The sequence below is a fragment of the Dendropsophus ebraccatus genome, chromosome 10 (assembly GCF_027789765.1).
Source record: "Dendropsophus ebraccatus isolate aDenEbr1 chromosome 10, aDenEbr1.pat, whole genome shotgun sequence".
NCBI classification, from domain to species: Eukaryota; Metazoa; Chordata; class Amphibia; order Anura; family Hylidae; genus Dendropsophus; species Dendropsophus ebraccatus.
Window position 1 is genome coordinate 36,391,745 of NC_091463.1, and position 20,514 is coordinate 36,412,258.

The 20,514-nt window shown below is 42.5% G+C and overlaps 1 protein-coding gene across 3 annotated transcripts in view; it reads left to right on the forward strand.

Moving 5' to 3' along the window:
• The window catches only part of STARD8 (StAR related lipid transfer domain containing 8), a 95,664-nt gene that overhangs the window by 9,671 nt on the left and 65,479 nt on the right, over positions 1–20,514 (forward strand). The window contains exon 2 of one of the 3 annotated variants that reach the window (XM_069943402.1): positions 1,356–1,389. In XM_069943402.1, coding sequence (XP_069799503.1) covers positions 1,356–1,389 — 34 coding nt within the window. Of the gene's footprint in view, positions 1–1,355; positions 1,390–12,547; positions 13,045–19,101; positions 19,294–20,514 lie in introns of those variants that run through there. The other 2 variants (XM_069943401.1, XM_069943403.1) reach the window with 2 other exon arrangements.

The following is a 20,514-nucleotide window of genomic DNA, read 5'->3' on the forward strand; positions in this document are numbered from 1 at the left end:
GCCGTTCTATAACCAAGATGGGAAACTACATTTCCCATCATGCATCTCCCTGATTAATCTGTCTGCGTACTCACCCCCTTAGCTTTCTTTCCTGTCCACTGCTGTCATTACTTTTGCACAGTAAAAACAGGACTGTTTTTTTTCCCACTGATTTTGCATCACATCACCCCAGTATGTATTCCATACTAGCTGATGATGTAGCAGAGCTGATGGGGGAATGGTGTAGCTATGTGCTGCATAACAGGCATCTGTTTATTGGGGGGTGGGGGGGTAGTGTAGGTTTAGATAGGTGGAAAGAGTTTCCCTGCTGCCGGCATGATATTGCCACATCATGCTAGGCGGGGAAACATTTCATGACTGGGCTACCCCATCCGTAGGACATGGGAATAAGCCCTTAATCAGTAGGACCACCCACTGGACCCATAAATTCAGAGGGAACAAGGATTTAAAGGGTTTTTGTAGGATTAGAAAAACATAGTTGCTTTTTCCAACCCTTTTAAGTCAATACAAGTAATGCTTTCCCCAAAAAAGAATATATCAATCTGCTTAGCTCCTCCTGCTTTGTAACATGGTGCCAAATAGAGAAGTATATCCAACATGAGATGTTCCTTTAAGAAATACGTTAACAAACAAGTTTTGACTGGTGAACTAATCGCCGAAATGAAGGGGCATAGATGAGCAGCTGAGTCGGCTGATAAAATTTTTTGACTTTTCTGTCAGGAACTTACCTGTAGGTAACCTAAGTGGTGACCAGGCATCCAATCATCACACGGGAGATTGCTAAGCTGGTGTGTCAGAGTGATGTGGCAGTCCAGCAGCCTATCAGGAACTCTGGAGCGTGGGCAGCGTGCATCTAAGTGGAAGCATGGCTCAATTTAAGACTGGTGTACATGTGCGCCAGTCTTAATAACCCCCCCCCCACCCTTAGTGTATGTATATTGTATACATGTATTTGAAGCCAAAGCCAGGAACAGACTATACACAAAGAACAGGTCATAAAGGAAAGTCTGAGATTTCTCCTCTTTTCAAATCCATTCCTGGCTTTGGCTTATTATCTTTTGTCAGATAATCTTTCTGTGTAAATGGACCCTTAAAGGTGCCGCCTTCAATTAGGGAATTCACTTATCAGCCACAGGCGGTGGTGCTGCATGTAAGAGAGTCCTTAAATCTTTTTCTTTTCCAAGATCATGCTCCATAATGTATTATTTATCATTCAAACTTATTACATGAAAATTTTCCTAATAAACAATTAAAAAGGCAATTACTGAAGTCTATAAGAAATATACTATAAACTCATATTTTATATAAGTCTTTGAACTGCACAATTAAATGGCTCTTTCTTTCTTTTTTTGCAGCTGTTTGTATCTCAAAAAGAAAAGAGAACAGAAGGTAAGCTGTGTATTTTATGTATTATATTGTTTGGTATTTTACTGAACCTACAGTAGCTCCACACATACCCAGATACATTTGGGTGATACAGCTTCTCCCCTTCTTTTTCAACTTGTTTTTTTTTGCCTTAGGCTGGGTTCACACTGTGTTTTTGCAATCCGTTTTTTCTTCAGATGCAATTGTATGCTTCCGTTTTGATCAGTCTTTCCATTGACTTCCATTATAAAAAAAAAGGATTAAATCAGTTTTTTTAATGTACACAAAAAAAAAAGGTTGAGTACGCTTTTGTGTACGTTAAAAAAGCATGTTTTTTTTTTTATGGAAGTCAATGGAAAAACTGATCAAAACGCATGCACACAATTGCACCTGTTTTTCCATCCGTTTTTCGCAAAAAAACGTAGTGTGTTATATACTGTACATTGCTGTACATACAGACTGCATTAAAGGAGAACTCTGATGAAAATGAAAAATCCAGTGTGGAAACTTAATAAAGAACCTATACTTACCCATCCCTGTGCCACCGCAGTGCTGCATCACCCCTTATAGACTCCTAAAGCTCCCGAACCTGCAACATCACAACATAGCTAAGGAATGCCAGCTCAGCCTCTGGCAGGAACCAGCTGAGCGGGCAATTCCCACTAGGTCGGGACAACACTGGAACCCCGGAGAAACTTGAGACTGGATGGTGAGAGTGAGATGATGATGCGCCACTGTGGGAGAACAGGGACAGGCATGTATAGATTCTTTATTATGTTCCCACCAGCCGTTGCCCACACTGGGGTTTTCATTTACGACACTGTTCTCCTTTAATTGAATTGTTGAATTGATTTTAATTTTTAAAGCAGATTTATGTAGAGGCAGGGTCTGGTCCTGAAGGGCTAAATGTATTGTATTTGACTCTCTGTTTCGACATGATGGTTTTTTAATCGTATAGTCAATGGTCTGGTTGGTTTTGGCTGTCCAGGGATGATGGGAATTGTAATTTCACAACAACTTAAAGGGGAACTCCAGGTAGAGGTAAAAAAAAAAACCTGAAACTTCTGCAGAAGCATAAAGCATTACTTACCTATCTATTCCATTTTTGAAACTACCAAAAACCATTTGTTTGGGGGGGTTTGTTCTGTTTTGTGTTTCTGCACTCCCTGGTTTATCAGTTGTACACAGTACTACAGGTTCCACAATGCAATGCTTTCCCTCAGCTGGTCATCACAGTCCCCCACCCTGCCCATTTCCCACCCAAACTGTTGCAGAACATCTAGGCTGTGTTCACACATTGCAGTTTCATTGTGTTACTGAATTATTTGCAGTAATTTATGATTTCATTGTGGCCCACCCACCCACACAGCACGCTGTATTCTCTACCTGTAACACCACACAGCACGCTGTATTCTCTACCTGTAACACCACACAGCACACTGTATTCTCTACCTGTAACAACACACAGCACGCTGTATTCTCTACCTGTAACACCACACAGCACACTGTATTCTCTACCTGTAACACCACACAGCACGCTGTATTCTCTACCTGTAACACCACACAGAACACTGTATTTTCTACCTGTAACACTACACAGCACGCTGTATTCTCTACCTGTAACACCACACAGCCCGCTGTAATCTCTACCTGTAACACCACACAGCACGCTGTATTCTCTACATGTAACACCACACAGCACGCTGTATTCTCTACCTGTAACACCACACAGCACACTGCATTCTCTACCTGTAACACCACACAGCCCGCTGTATTCTCTACCTGTAACACCACACAGCACGCTGTATTCTCTACCTGTAACACCACACAGCCCGCTGTAATCTCTACCTGTAACACCACACAGCACACTGTATTCTCTACCTGTAACACCACACAGCACGCTGTATTCTCTACATGTAACGCTGATATTGGAATAAAGTAAAGAACTTTTTGATTTTTTTTTCTTTTCATTTCCACACACATATTATGATTAAGCATCCGTTATCTTTGAAGTTGAGCCCCAGAATAAGGCTCTGATCCTCTCAGCCGTTTAGCATCATTTACTTGTGTTACTGCATCATTTTTGTGAATACAGTGCAGTACTGCAATGACACTCCAACATGTGTGAACACAGCCCTAATTTCACTGCACACTTCTACACAATAAGAGAAATCAGTGCAACACCTGCTTCTGGCCGGTCAGAGATGGTGAATCACTCAGGGGATTGGGGGATCCAGCCAAGCCTCCTGTGACATCACGGCTTGCCCCCTGTCTGCATCATCAGCCTGTGCTCAGCAAACACACACAATGTGAGACAGAGGCATATAAGATTTGTCTCCTAAGGGGGGAGAGCAGAAGGAGCAGGAGACAATGTGGATTTGCACAGGGGCCATTATTCTTCACTTCCTGAATTTCTTTCAGCTACCAGTGTGGCAGAACTGTACAGATATGGTAATATATTGTATAGACCCATATATTTAACTTTTAATGTACTTTTAATAGAAAACAAGTTTTTCTTATTCGGAGTTCCACTTTAAGGGCCGCAGATTTGACACCTGTGATCTACATGAACCAATCCTAAACCATAGATGGCACAACACATATGTGCCATTTCCTTATTCTTACAGGAGTTCTGCTATGTTTTCAGATGAAGCAGCGCAATATGCTGTTCCAGAGGGATGAAAACCTCAGACTGTGATTATTGGTGCTAGTGGGACCTGACCTGGATATTGACACATCTTGATGGATGATGCTTGTTCTTATAGGACTTGGGAAGGTCAGGATGGTTATGAAGTGCTAACTGAAGTGGCTGCTGCTATGTGAGAGATGTCAACACTTCAACCTCAGGTCGCCTCTCACTAACAGTTCACAGTCATGGGTGTCTGGACGGAGCATGTGATAGCCTTCAGACGCTACTTTCAATATGATTCGGTCAGGAGAATAGATACACTTCAGTTTCAATTGTAATGATAATTGGAAGGGAACCACAGAGTTTCAACATGAAGGAAGCATTATACTGTATGTAAATGACACTATTCATTGCAAAGGAGGAGCCTCCCAGAGATGGTAATGTATTCAACTTCTTAAGGTGCCCATGGGTGTACAATTCTATACTAGTCACAGAGCAGCTCAGCAAAATATTGCAGTGCCCCATAGAACCTCATTATTTTAAGGCAAGTTCCTGCAATGTAATAAGTGGAGAGCTGTACAGCCTCCATGTACCAATGTATGGACTCTAGGCACACATAAGATTTTCCTCCCCGCACTGTTTTTATCCTCAAATTTGCACAGAATTAACAGAAACACCTTTATATCTCTCAATCTGTAATGAAGTGCACTTGTCAGCACATCCTCTTACCCAATTGGCCATGAATCTCTCTCTGTGGCCGGAAGTTTGGGTATCCATAGCTTTGAACATGTCAAAACTGTAATGCGGCCAAATACCTTGGATCCGAATGCGGTTCACGTAGCTATGGATACCCAAACTTCCAAGAAATTCAGAGAGAAATACACGACCAATCGGGTAAAAGAACGTGCTGACAGGCACACTTTACATTGAAGGCATATGGAGGTATGGTAGCGGACTTATGAACACCTATGGTGGCCCTTATGACCTGTAATATGAACAAGTACATGAATCCTTATATAAACATAAGTGATTCCAATAACCAGTTTAGCATTGTCTTAGCATAGTCATCTGAATGCTTATGTACTTTTACAAACAGACTCTATGTGCAGTGTAAGGCCATGTTCACACACCAAATGTCATTAATTTGTCTTAAAAATAAGGGCCATTATTTGTCGTTAAATGACGGAAGTGCAATAAAAATGGAGAGCAAGCAAGTGCTGACCTGTCAGGTCAGCGCACACTTGCTTCTGGTCCCCTGCTCACTGAACGTGCCAACAGCGAGCAAGGAATAGCAGGTTAGAGCCAGAGAGCTGCAGGGAAGCTGCCCAAGCGATCGTCAGATCGTCCGGGCAGCCCATAGGAGACAGCGGCAGTCTGCTGCCGCCACTCCTGTTACAGAGAGCGACAGCAGCATATTGTTGCCGGGCTGATCGTTGGTGTTTCAGCCTGTTGAAAGACAATGATCAGCCAACATCGTGCATGTCGGCTTATCATTGTCTTCTATTACACTAAGCAATTATCGGCCATAACGGCCAGTGTCAGCCAAATATGGTCGATAATTGCTTAGTGTTATAGAGCGTTTAAGCAATCGTTTAGATGAAGAGATAAATTCTGTAAAAATCTCATTATTTTGATCGTTGGGAGATCGTTATCCTGATCTTTTTTGCTTGGAACGACCATTTAGACAAACCAATCAGCAAAATATCAGCGAACGACCAGCGACGATTTTAGGGCATGTTGAGAGACCGTTTTACTGGTGGCTACATTTACATGGGCAGATATCGCAAATTTTAGAACAATTATCGCTCCATGTAAAAGGACCATTAGAAGCAAGGGAACAAATGGAAATTTGTAACAGACTACAGACAAGGTGGGATGGTGGTCTGTAATCACCAAAACACATATATAGGTCTGCATAGAAGCTGTAGACACAAAAATGGTAGGATATTTTAATCAATACTATTTGGAAAGTGGCCACTTTTTTATTTTTTATTTTAGATGATCAATAAAAAAAAGTTTCATAGCCTACAACTACAACTTTTCTATGATGGTAACACTACAAATTGCTGTGTAAGTGGTTCCTAATATATCCCTTCAGGTTCACTTTCCACAGTAGACGTTCTTTGATGTATAGCAGACAGCCTGTCTCATGACTCTATACCTAGCAGGATTGTATTACCTCTTGTCTTTGACACGTCCTGTGATTATCTTGTACTTAAAATGTTGTTTAAAAAAAAAAAAGCAGCTGTGACTTTATGTAGACAAACACTGCGGAGATCTCAGTACATGAAGTAGACTTGTATGACTTTACCTTATGGTTTACAGTGATGAATGTGCTGACAGTACGCAGGCTATGTCTGTCTAGCAGACGTGTGAATCTTCAAAGGATCGGGGGCAGGGTGGGGGATTACTGGACAAACTTTGAGGTGTGTTGGTCATATGGTGTTAGAGGGACACACTGGAATGGAGTATGACATTAGTGTCTTTACTTGGACATTGTGCAGCTTAATGCCCCCCTCACGCGACACTCAATATTCACTATAGTCACCACAAAAATCCGGAAACCACCCGCTCTCCCTAGATTTGGGGGTGTTGAGGAAGTGCTGGTTTCTTTTGGTTTGGCTAGTAGTTGAGACGTGGTAAAACAGCGCCCATTCTGCAACACGGCCATGTCACAGAATGGCCACTGTCTGTGAAGTCCCCCCCCAGCCGGTACTGCAGTACCAGCCCGATGAAAATCACTTCTTTCTAATTGGAATGCAGGCAAATTCGGGTGTGCCCATGTTCCAATTAATCATAGCAGATAATGTAAAGCATGGCCAGAGCCACGATTTACATTGTCTGCACAGTCTATTTTGTGCGGCCCAAAAAAATAGACATGTGAGTTTTCTGTGCGGCTGCATTGAATTCCCCCCTGAGTGTATACAATCTGGCCGGGATTGCATAATAGTGAATGTGATCGGCCGCTGTGATTAAAAAGGCAATACAATACACAATACAGTGTATAGGCTGGGTTCACACTACGTATATTTCAGTCAGTATTGTGGTCCTCATATTGCAACCAAAACCAGGAGTGGATTAAAAACACAGAAAGGATCTGTTCACACAATGTTGAAATTGAGTGGATGGCCGCCATATAACAGTAAATAACGGCCAGTATTTCAATATAACAGCCGTTGTTTTAAAATAACAGCAAATATTTCCCTTTAAATGGCGGCCATCCACTCAATTTCACCATTGTGTGAACAGATCCTTTCTGTGTTTTTAATCCACTCCTGGTTTTGGTTGCAATATGAGGACCACAATACTGACTGAAATATACGTAGTGTGAACCCAGCCTAAAAACGTGTATGAACAAGGCCTTATTCAGTATCCTCTTGAGATCAGTCTAAGGCATCTCTCTAGCAGTACCCTGCGTTTTACTTCAAGGCATTTTTAAAGTCTCCCTTTTTTGAGGAGACTTTTATTTACTTAGTATGTGATCGTTTTCCTTCTTAGTGATTAGTTTCCATACTTTTTCAATGGATCATTGCCTAAAAATAAGTCTTGATACGCCACTGGATCTCTTCAATGAGAATCAAGTTAAATATACTATACAGCCATTGTAATAAGCAATATTGCAGCACCTATGTACTGTGGATTGTCACTTGTAGCTGAAATAGCATTCATTTGATATTAAAGTGGTGATTCCTCTGGATAGGTCATAACTAAAGGCCGTATTACACCGCACAATTTTCCAGGGTAAGCAAGTGCCTACCTGTCAGCTCAGGACTCGCTTCCCCCTTATTCGCCACTTGCTGCCTGTGCTATTACACGCACCGTAAGTGAACGATCCTTAGATTGTTCGAGCTGCCCATTGAAGTCAATGGTGGTCTGCTGACTCCTATTATGTAGAGAAACTATCTCTGACATGATTGTTGAGATTGTTGATGTTAGCTTTCAACATGCGCTATTACACTAAACGATTATCGGTCTGAACGGTCGATAATTGGCCAAGTGAGATTGATAATTGTTTAGTGTAACTCATTGCGGGGGTCTAACTGTTGGGACCCCCGTAACCTCAATAATGGGTCTCCTCCGAAACAGAGCGGTAGTCACACATGCACCTTGCAGCTTCATTCATTCTATATAGGAGCCGTTGGAGATAACCAAGAATCCTGCCTAGCTATCTCCATTGTTAACGAATGGAGAAGTGGTCACGAATGTGCTCTACTCAGCAGGGAGAGTTAGGTTACTGTTCTTGAGACCACAGGGGTCCCAGCAGCTAAACCATATCCTGAGGATGGAGTATAACTAGAGATGAGCGAACCGGGTTCGGGTTCGAGTTGATCCGAACCCGAACGTTCGGCATTTGATTAGCTGGGGCTGCTGAAGTTGGATAAAGCTCTAAGGTTGTCTGGAAAACATGGATACAGTCAATGACTATATCCATGATTTCCACATAGCCTTAGGGCTTTATCCAACTTCAGCAGCCACTGCTAATCAAATGCCGAAAGTTCGGGTTCGGATCGTCTCGAGCATGCTCCAGGTTCGATCATCTCTAGGTATAACTTGATGTTGTCGGACAACCTCTTAGAATTCAGTCCCCCAGCTTTTCTAGATGTGAGATGAGAGCAGGTACGTATAAGGACCTGACTAGGAGCTACAACTATGCCTCCAGCTACCTTTCTCCTGGCATAATAAAATGCTCAGTCAGTCTATAGTGCGGTATTATCCTGGCATACAGCCTGGGTATTCTGCTGCACTGAAGGGGCCAGATCCTGCCAGTTTGGGCCATGTTTTAGGAACATTCACTGATGTTGGCCAGGCTTGCCCACTGCTGTGCATGTAAACACTTGTAAGATAATACACTTATTAGACAGCGCCAAGAGCAGAGATGCCAGGAAAGCAATGGGTGCACTGTTACCAGTAGTGACTAAATGGAAACTTTTTTTTTCTTTTTTGTACTACGTTACAAGTGTTTTATTTGCTGTTACTGTCACAGATGGATCTTCACAGCTGTTGCTTGTCCACCGTGGTCTCCTGGGGGATTTTTTATGCAGGCCTCTCCTCCCCCATCTCTTATTTTTGACAGCCCCATGTGTATGTGAAGTGGCTGAGGCAAGGGGGATTCTGGGGAGGAGCAGAAGCCAAAGGCAGAAGAGAAGTGACAGCTGGGGGCACATCCTGATGACCGTATCACATGAAGGCTGTTCTGAAATGCTGGGGACGTTCATAGATACTGTGGATAAAGATAGACATAGGGAGGAAGTGAAAGTGGGATGGTGAGAGGAGAAGTGAGGGAAGACAATGGAGTACTATGCAGGGTCATATGTCAATCCTCACTGGAGCATGGCGTAGTACGGCTGCCATGTTTACATAGTTTTCACTGTTTCTTGTGTGACTTGTTCAGACATGTATCGATCATGAGAACAAGCCGGGAGAAGTCTGCGCTGTGTCACATGATGAGTCAAGCTCCTAATGTAAGTCTATGGAGCCCCACTCTTTTCACTGACACAGAGGGGGGAGTGGACCGCACTGCAACATGGTCCTCTCCCTGCTCGTTCTCACGATCGGGACGGTTCTGAAAACTCTTGTCAAAAGTTTTTTTCAAAAGACAGGTACAGTGTAAGGAACTATAATTGGTGTTTGCCATATAGCTTCCATACATTCGTTCTTACTATAGGTCTGCCCATTACCAATATGCCTCTTGAAAGGGCTGTTGTCATTACCCAACATTTCTTTACCTATAAGAGCATTGTGATAAAAGCCCTGCTATAGTCCCTCTGATATATGCAGCCATTATAAAAAAAGACATGCAAGTGATTCTTTACAAAGAGACGTCTGTCATAGAACTATGATGGGGTATAATCCTTCATGGTCATCTTATAGATATCCTTATTTAAAGTCCCTATGTCTGATATGGAGAGCATTTTACACACTGCTTTGACGTGACACATACAGATTAGATTTAGGCTATGTTCACATCATGTATAACAACATTGTGTTATACATCATATGAGTGTGAACAGTATCAAACAACAACCGCTGTTTTACATGAACTGGTGTATTGCAGATTACGGGGGTGTAAACTTACCCCATACACCCCATACCTAAGGTAGCTCCCGCCCTCCACCGAAAACAGACACTGATACCCATTAAATTGGAAAATTGGCCACAGCAGCCTCTTTATTAAATATACAAATGTCCAACCAGAACAATTAACAATAAAACTAAAACTTTATATGTATAACATATATATAATTCTAACCATACCCTGGGAGGTAGAGGATGGCACTTCTGGCAGTATGAAAAACAAGTTCCCATGTCGCAACGCGCTGACTCAGGGAGGGGCAAATGTGCCACAATACTGCCAACCCCGTTCCAAGGACCATGTGATAACCATTGCCTGAGCAGTAACCAGTAGCAACCCCTCCCCGCTTCCACGCCCTGTAACCAACAAGGGGTTGCTACTCCTCCAAGTTACATCCAAACTCCTCCTTAATCTGCGCCATCCCCGACCTCCCCTCCACAAGCTGCCGCGACAATCACTCCAGCCACCACCCACCGGCCAAGAACTAAAGGGCGGGCGGGCGGGCCGTTTGCTGGTCCGGAAAAGGAGCAAGTGAGTAACTCCTCCCCTCCCCTCCTTTTACATCCCATCCAAAAACCCTCCCCCTGTCTCCTCTAATTGGCTACCCCCATCTAACCACCCGACTTTAACCCCCTCCCTATCCCAACTGACATACAGCCACGTGCCCCTGCCCTGGCCATTAACCCCTTAACCTCCAGCTGCCTCCATCACCCCCTACTGCCCTCATAGTCATGTCCGGGCTGCCACTAGGCTGCGCCCGTTCGCGCCCTCCCTTGTTCATTCGGCCTATAACTGCCATTGTTCAATACACTGTGTGAACAACAGCCACTGTTTGCCTTGATTTTATTGCTGCTCAAAAACGGACGTTGTTTTATTTGCTAACAACGGCCATTCTTGTCATAATAAATACGTAGTGTGAACAGAGCCTTAGCGATTAATTATTGTGGTCAAAACCAAATCCCCAATGCCTTCACCAAGAGCCACACTGTGTTGCCAACGAATCCCGGAAATGTTGTGCATCCATTGGCGAATGGATGGAAGTGCGGCCTGGGCTGCATGTGTTCATCACTATATGACAGCGTGGCCTAAAAGAGAATTTCCTATAATTCTAAAATCCCCCACCTAATATTATGTAGGTGCTACCAGTGGCGTAGCTATTGTAGAGGCAGGGTAGGCAGTTGCTATGGGGCCCGTGCAGGAGGGGGGCCCACAGGAGAAGGTAAGAGTGTGTGTCCGTCTGCTTAACCCCTTATGTACTGCAGTGTGTAAGTGACCCAATGTTTACTTACATGCTGCAGCACAAAAAAGGATTAACAAGCAGAAGACAGAGATCTCAGCTTCACTGCACTGATAACCTCTGACCTCGTTCTTCAGCTGGCAATCAAGTAGGAAAATGTGCAGAGCTCCATACAGAGGTCAGGGGTTTTCAGTGCACCACCAGTAAAGCACAGAGCATATACTGTATATATATCTATATGCGCAGTGCTATGTGTTGTTCAATTTTTGCTATTGCGTGAATCCTAGCTATGCCCCTCGGTGCTACTAAAACATTTCAGCTCCTCTGGCTTGCCTTCTATCCGTAGTTTGATTTACAATGTTGCTCTTCTGTATGGTTAGACCAGGTAGGCTCCTTAAACACAAAATTGAACCCTGATAATTTGGCGCTTACTCCTCGTTCCCTGCTTGCTGTCTGTGCTATTACACACAAAGACAGCAAGCAAGGAGGAGTGAGGGGGGTGGGGTGGTGTTGCGACAAGCAGCGGGAGGGGCTTCCAGGACGATCTTTAGATTGTTCAGGCGACCCATGGATGAGAGCAGCGTCTACTGTCGCCACTTATATTGCCATCCCTATCGTTGTCGTTTCGATGGAACAATCACTCAGTAAGACCGCCTAAAAGAGAATTTAATATAATTCTAAAATCCCCCACCTAATATTATGTAGGTGCTACCAGTGGCGTAAGATACAGTAGGCGGGTGTAGGGGGGAAGGTGGGTGTCATGCTGTCCTGTTAGTAAACTGTACATTTGGTGTATGTGGGGAGGATGTATTAGTGTGTATTAGTTGTGGATCCTGGAAAAAAAAAAAAAAAAAGGGTTAAGAATCTACATCAATACTACTTTTTGCAGATATTTGACTTTCCCATGGAAAATTTGCAGTGTTTCTGCAACTAATGGGCCCTATTACACGGGACGATTATAGTGCGAAAAATTGTTATATTGTTCGAATGTAAACGTGGATAGGACATGGGATACCTATAGAGGGTGCAGAGGTTCCAGTTGTGCCCAGGTCCTAGTACCTGAGAGACAGCAAAAATCTTCTCTGATGCTAGTAATACAAATGGCACAATTTGTGCATTGGAACCGAGAAGCTTCAGGTTACGCCTCCAAAGACAAATGTTAGGATACAGTAGGCGGGTGTAGGGGGGAAGGTGGGTGTCATGCTGTCCTGTTAGTAAACTGTACATTTGGTGTATGTGGGGAGGAGGTGGTGGAAGCACACGGAGCATGCTGCTGGGAGCACACTATATGCGTGTACGGGCACTGCCAATGCTGGCACATATATACTAGGCACATATATATATATATATATATATATATATATATATACACGCATACACCAAGGCTATAAATAGAAGTTCCTGCCCACAAGACTCAGCAGACAGACACGTGTAGCCAGGGAGGCAAACACATAATACACACATACAGTACAGTCACTGCTCACCACTGTCTGTGTCACAGTTTCCATGCAGCTTCCAGCTCCTGAGCTCCGGATGGAGGCTGCTGTTGGGTTCTGCGTCTCCCGGGGGCTCCTTCTCACATCGCTTGGATTCGGATTTTAGGGGGGTAGTAAGAAGTGAGCTACAGAATGGACCAGGTGACACAGGAGAGAAGCAAGATGAAGAGAGTACAGCTCAGGGACAGGGCGTCCAAGACGTGGAGACGGCTGAAGAAGAGACTGTCTACCCCCTTGGACCCAGGTGAGGTGACCACTTCATGGCACGGCTATGGGGGGTGAATGGTTATCATTGGCTGGATTATCCTATAAGGATACAATGTAAATAATCCACAATAACTGAATGTAAACCTGCCTGGGATAAACATATATCTATCCTAAGATAATAAGGAGGGAAATACTAAAAGGGCAGACTAGATGGACCCAGTGGTCTTTTTCTGCCGACAATCTTCTATGTTTCTATGTAAATGGGAAAACCTATATTTATGTTGCTACATAGAAATAATTTTTATTATATATTGGTTTTTTATAAGGTTTCTCTTGTATACAGTTTTAAGTGAAAAGTACCACTATGCTCTTCAATACAGTTGTGACTATGGGATCCCAATGTATTGTGCCCAAATGTTATGTCAATGCGGCAGCCTTTTAGGCTTTTATTTAGCCAATAACCTTTGTAAAACACTAAAGTATATGATGAATTGATCCCTGACTAACACTGCTTCTAGAGGAGACTGATGTAGTGTAAGAGAGCGTACATTTCATTATTCCTCTAAGGTGGAAGAAACTTTTTACTGTCAATAGTATAAAAAGTGTATCAGCTATGAGGAGGCTTGCTTCTTAAGTCTAAAGGTTGTTTAAAGGAACAGATTAAGGAATATTTTAAGCTTTGTGTGCCTATAAATTTTGCAATGTATATAGCAGATGTGCACAATTGTGCCTGAATTTACGCCTTCTCAAAAAAATAAATTGACTACATATTTATTATGAGTTTTAGACACCTTTCCCCAATATCTGACAAAGGGGTGTGGCTTCAGTAAAAGGGTAAGAACACAGCCTAATACACTGTGATAAATCTGGCGCATTTATAGTCTATGTTTACACACAGTTTTGTGCCGTTGTTTAGTTTAAAAAAGATGGAAAAAAAAAAGAATAAACGGAACTCTATAAGAAAACAGCTGTTTGTTCATGAATACATTCATTTTTACAGGGTTTTTCTTTGGCAAGTATTTGTGACCGTAGCTGTAGACTGTTCAATGTCACTTTATGTAAATCCACCCTATTGTTTCTCACAATGTTTTGTCACATGCAGATCTGAAACTACATGAGGATCTCCGTTCTTCTCACAGGACAGCAATAGACAATGGATGCTTTAGATGGTGTCTGTGGTTTTTTTTTGTCACATAACATAAAAGGGATTTTCCTGTTGTATGTAATTGAAGATTAAAATGAAACTGTTATGGAGCTTGTACTGCAGGTTATTTTCAGTTCCTCACTGATCTCACAACCTCAGCATGCTGTCAGTGAATGGAACGTTGATGGTTCTGGTGTTTGTTGCAATGTATCACTGCAGGTAGTAATGTTTAGCTCTTGGGCAGATGTCTCAATGGTTTGTATCAGTGTAGATGGTAGTCTGCTATTCCTGTGCTTAGCTGGAAAAGTGTTTCTCAATGCTTCTATGTAAGTGTTACTCAGATGAATGACTTAGATACTCCTCAAGACGACGACGATCATAATCTATGCTGCGCCCATTGATAACACAGGATGAGCGTAGTGCGACTACCCTCTATAGACAAGGTGTGTACATGTACCATAGGGTATGATTAGATACATATAATAATAGTGACTAAACTCGGTGATACACATGTACATCTTACATTGTTGGGTCATCCTTTAACAAGCTAATGTATATAAGGGCCACTTGACGCTATGAGAATGGCAGATGTGTGTGTGAGACGCCTGCTTATCTCCCTCTCCTTGTGACAGTATACTTACACAATCCGAGCACATATCAGTATACTTACACAATCCGAGCACATATCAGTATACTTACACAATCCAAGCAAATATACTTATGGTGATATTGTCCAGCAGTTGTAATACCAGTCTTAGCCATGTTTCTATACTCTAGTATTGGGATCTATGGTTATATTCTGTATCTATGAATAAGACTAATGACAGTGGCCCTGCACTACTAGATCAGGGAGTAGCAGGATTATGCTTAGGTTCCCATACACATGTGATTTCTGCTTAGCACCTATCCACGCAATAGCTATAAGGTGCCCATTTACATGTACTGGCTGTCCACCAGCCATTACTCCTGATCCCTCCATACAATAAATGTTCAGCTAGTCTGAGCGTTCATGTGTTCTAAATGGAGAGAAGACTGTGTTTTCCTTATGTTGGCTGCTGAATTCTACGTTCCTATAGCTGATACTTTGTGTTTTTTAATAATTTAAATAGATTTTAAATTTTTTCAGCATCTCTAGATCATTGGAATAGTTTATAAGGAATTGGTTGTGGAAATATGGTTTGCTTTAAGCTAATTTCCATAGGTGTCAGTATATATATAGTCCCCTGCAAGACATTTCCAGACGCATTAAATTCTTGTCTTTGTCCAGACTTGGTTTACGTAACATAATAAATTAATGGGCTTTATAGCTGGAAAAATTCTACATAGGAGTATTTCTCACTGTTAACACTAGGGGGCGCTTACTACCTTTAAGAAGTGCTATAAAACATTGATTTTTCTCAGAAAAACTAAGACCCATTGGAATCATATTTTATGCATTAGGGCATGGAAGGTTTTATGTGACCCCTGGCATCTGTTTGGGCTTGAATACATGTCTGTTTGGATTTGGGGCAGCTGTGTAGGGGGCGCTGAACAGGTGTCAAAGCTGTGGGGTTTAATATTACAGAATACATAGTGTCCTGCCATGCTGCATGTAACACCCGCTCTGTCGCTCCTCTCCCGAGGTCATGCAAAGTCTGGGTCTAACAAATGATTAACATCCGATCCACGCGGTCTACACAAAATGTCTTATTGTGTGCGATATTACTAAGAAAGAAGAGTCTGTGAGGCTCCACCTGCAGTGTCCTCACCAGGGTAATCTGGTCAGGATTAAAGGCGTGGGCCAATAGAATTCCCGCTCTCAACATAAAATTATTCGTATAGTTATTCATAGAATTTTTATTATTATTATTATTTTATTTTTTTAAATGACAGTAAAATAAGAAATGCAGCCATCTTAATTGTCAGTTCAAACAACTTCTGAAATTAAAGGTGAAATGTTTCTCTGTCAGCAAATCAATAAGAAGCCGGGTGTTTTACGACAAGTTTCTGAGGGTAGGTAAAAGAAAAGACATTTCCACTAGCAGGCTATGTTAACACAGCGTTTTTTCAGCTCCGTCTAAAATGACGTCCGTTATTTTGAGTCTAAAATAACGGACGTCATTTAGCAGCCTGGCCTCCCCTTAGTGCAATGACGGATGTTGATACATAATACTAGTTTGGGTTACTAATTTGACTTTGGATGCGGCTTAATTGAAAAGTCCATTGAACTTAATAGTAAAAACGGAGAAAAAACGGTGACAAAAGAAAAACTGTGTGTGAACAACTAATAAAAAACATCTGCTGTTTGCAAAAGACGTCTGAAAATAATGATCATGTTCATTATTTTGCCATCCGCAGTAAAAACATCAGTTACTCAATACATTGTGTGCATTGGACGTCCATCTTCCCATTGATTTCAATGCATTGCCATTGCAGTCAGTTAAATTGCGGCAAAAACTGACGTTTTTTTAAACTACGAAATCATCCGCCTTTTCTCTATTTTTGACGTTGTGTGAATATAACAAAAAGAACACAAAGAACATTTATGATCTGCTCTTGTGCATTGTTTCTGTGCTGCACATTTTTTTGTATGCTACACGCCAGGGTAGGAGAGGAGTACTGCAAAAACTAAAAAATAAAGTTGCTAACACAAAAACACCACCTCCAAGTGAAAAAAAAAGTAAAAAGACACAGCCAGCGTCAATGATTCTTTCTTTTTTTTTTTTTTTTATTGCTTATATAATGCGGCATACATTGTTAGGGAAATAGGGAATAATGTAAAGGTGTTTGTATATGCCTTTTATACAACTATTTTAGCAGATGTGGCATGTATGGGTTCTCTGCCATCTTGATTCCTATTTTAGTTCACACTGAGCAAAAACGGCAGAATTTTCCACCAGTAATCAGTGGCCTGCAATGTCTGAATGGGAGGGCACGCGCGCCTCCGCTTCCTCCCCTCTCATGTCAATTCTTTGAGTGGTGGCAGCGGAGGCGCATGTGCCCTCCCATTCAGACATTGCAGGACACTGAGCATGGCGGGATACCGCTGTGAAGAGCTCCGCTGCGGAATTCCGCTGTTTTTGCTCAGTGTAAACTGGGCCTAAGTAATTTATTGTTTGCCAGACTGGTGGACGCATGGCCCTGCAGTAATAAAATGTATGGATGCAGCTGAGCTGGTATGAAACAGATAGCACTGCATCAATATTGGGGGGGGGGGGGGAGTGTGCATATCAAAAGCAGAACACTTCTTTAATTTTCTTTCCGGCTTTATAGACCCAGTTTTTGTAACCTCATTATGAAATGCTTAGTGGTTGTCACCCAGCTTTTCACTTACCCTGTATACATAGTGCAGTTTTCTACTGAAAAATCCTGTCCAAAACTCTGGTTAATCTTGAATACTGAAGCCAAATCAGAGATGGCTAGGGCGTGCTATGGTTTGGAAGATGTCCTTTTATGTCCTTCCATACAGGCAATGTTGGAAAAAGAGTGAAGTTTAATTGCTGCTCACAGTAAAACCGCCATAAAGACCACATGCATCAAGATGTGTATTTAAGCTGTGTGCCATACCATCACTATGTGAACGTAATCTTATTGTCAGTCTTCACTGCAGTCCCTCCAATGGTTTGATAGTTTGTAAGTTCATAACTTTATTAGAAGGCTCCTTCAATGAGTAGCTGACTGAGGGTTCCTTATATTGCCATAGGAAAAGATGCTTTACATAGCCCTATTGAAACCACCAGTCCGTCCTACGTTATATATAGTATCCATAGAGCTGTATTAGAAAGGCAGTGTCCTGTATTTCTAAAAAGCACTCTAAAAAAACTGTCACCTACCATGTGTCAGATGTCAGACTTAGGGTCCTATTACACGGAGCCATTTTTAAAGATTACCAACTAACGATAAACGATCGCAAACAAGATTGTTTATCATTAACCTGAAATCGTTCACCGTATTACACGGAACAATGGTTGTTAGATACGATCGTTATTACTATCGTTATTGCGATCGTTACTATGATCGTTTATTCCTTCTGATCTCAGGAAAACAATGGGCAATGTGCAATTACACGGAAAGATTAGTGAAAAAATGCGGAACTTGAGCGAACGAATGTGGAATTACAGCGAACGATTAGCAAACGATTAATGATAATTTTAGGTTCAGATCTACATCAACGATCAGCGGTGTACGAAAATTTTTTCGGCCATTGCCTGCAATTACACAGAACGATTGTCGTTTAAATTCAAACGATATAACGATTTTTCGCACGATAATCGGGCCGTGTAATAGGGCTCTTAGGGTGGGTTCACACTGAGGAATGGGTTCACACGGAAAAATCCACACAGAGAAGTTCCGGTAGATTACGTCGCTCGTCCCCGCTCACGCCCGCACACATTTTCGCCCGTCCCATAGACTCCATTCTATGGTCGGGCGAATTCCACCGTCCACCGAAAGAATAGACATGTCAATTCTCTCAGCAGACGACGGAATCCGACTGCATAGAATGGAGTCTATGGCACAGGCGGGGATGCGTGCAGCCACAAGTGGGGATGAGCGACGGAATCTGCCGGAACTTCTCTGCGTGGATTCCTCAGTGTGATACCCCCCTGACGTTTATGGCTGGCTCATCTGTAATGCAGGCATGTAGCAATTGTTGTAGTTTACTTGATTTGCCTATGCTGCCCATGTGATGAAGATCAGGAGTTTATGTAGAAGTGAGGGGAATGAGTGGAGGAAGCTTATGATGTCAATGCTGTGAAATGGTTAATGTGTCAGGAGACTAGTGACTGGATGTGAGCTTGTTGTACACTTGTCTATGTCACATCAGTCTGTCACATCCCATAGCGGTGGTACTGGCACCTTCCACAGCTGGCGAGCCCGCCTGCTCATTGGTAGGAGCTGTACTATAGGTGGGGCCTCTGTACTCTCAAGGACTTTCCCCTGATCACCTCCACTTCACATACTCAGTGACAACAGCTCGCAGGTCACCGGCTGAGCTGGCATTCTACCCTCCCTTATCCCGCATTCTCCTTACTATTCTCAATGCTTAACTCTTGGATGATCAGACTGAACTTTACCTTTAACTCTTTACTGGGCCAATAGACTGGATGTTTCCCCACTTCTGTTGTATCACAAAGCCCAGGAACAACCTGACGCAGCCTCAAGGTAACATTAACCTGTGTACCGCCTCATACAGAAATGTAGCAGAGCTGAACTTGTCATTTTGCTAATTCTCTAAAATAATGTAAATGCATATTTGCAGTCCTATGTAAATTGGGATAGCACAGTGATCTACATCATATGACAAATAGCTGACACATATACAGACTGAATTTGTTATTTTATCCTTTGGTGATACCTGAACCCCAAAATATACAGTATTTTCATACCTATTTATTGTTATGCTTTAATAAAGCCTGATACTACTGAGCATTGGCAGCGCCCATACTACTTTGAGGTAGAATACAGCCTTATGACTGGTAGATCAGCTGTGCTGCGCTTGACAAAGTCAGCTCTGCAACATCAGGATCTGTTGTATGGAAAGAACTGGATGTGCCTGGAATAATGATTTGTATATGATTATATGTATGAGCGTGACCGACGCATGACATCCTCGTAATGATGTGTAAAATGGATGGACGTAGAAGGTTCCTGCCATCATAAGATGTATTGCTGCCTGTTACAGATGTCACAGCTGTATGATGAGGGTTGTTGGTCATATACTGGGTACATGGCCCTGCCATCATAAGATGTATTGCTGCCTGTTACAGATGTCACAGCTGTATGATGAGTGTTGTTGGTCATACACCGGGTATATGGCTCTGCTGTCCTTAGATGTATTGGTGCCTGATACAGATGTCACAGCTGTATGATGTAGGTTGTTGGTCATACACCGGGTACATGGCTCTGCTGTCCTTAGATGTATTGCTGCCTGATACAGATGTCACAGCTGTATGATGTAGGTTGTTGGTCATACACCGGGTATATGGCCCTGCCGTCTTTAGATGTATTGCTGCCTGTTACAGAAGTAAAAGCTGTATGTAGGGGGTTGTTGGTCATACACTGGGTATATGGTCCTTCCGTCATTAGATGTATTGCTGCCTGTTACAGAAGTCACAGCTGTATGATGAGGGTTGTTGGTAATACTCCAGGTATATGGCCCTGCCGTCATAAGATGTATTGCTGCCTGTTACATATGTACAGCTGTATGATCTGGGTTTTTGTTTATACTCCGGGTATATGGCCCTGCTTATTAGATGTATTGCTGCGTGTTACAGATGTCACAGCTGTATGATGGGGGTTGTTGGTCATATACTGGGTACATGGCCTGATGTCTATTTAATTTTGTATCTAAAAATAGAAGACTGATATTAAGTGCAGGTGCCC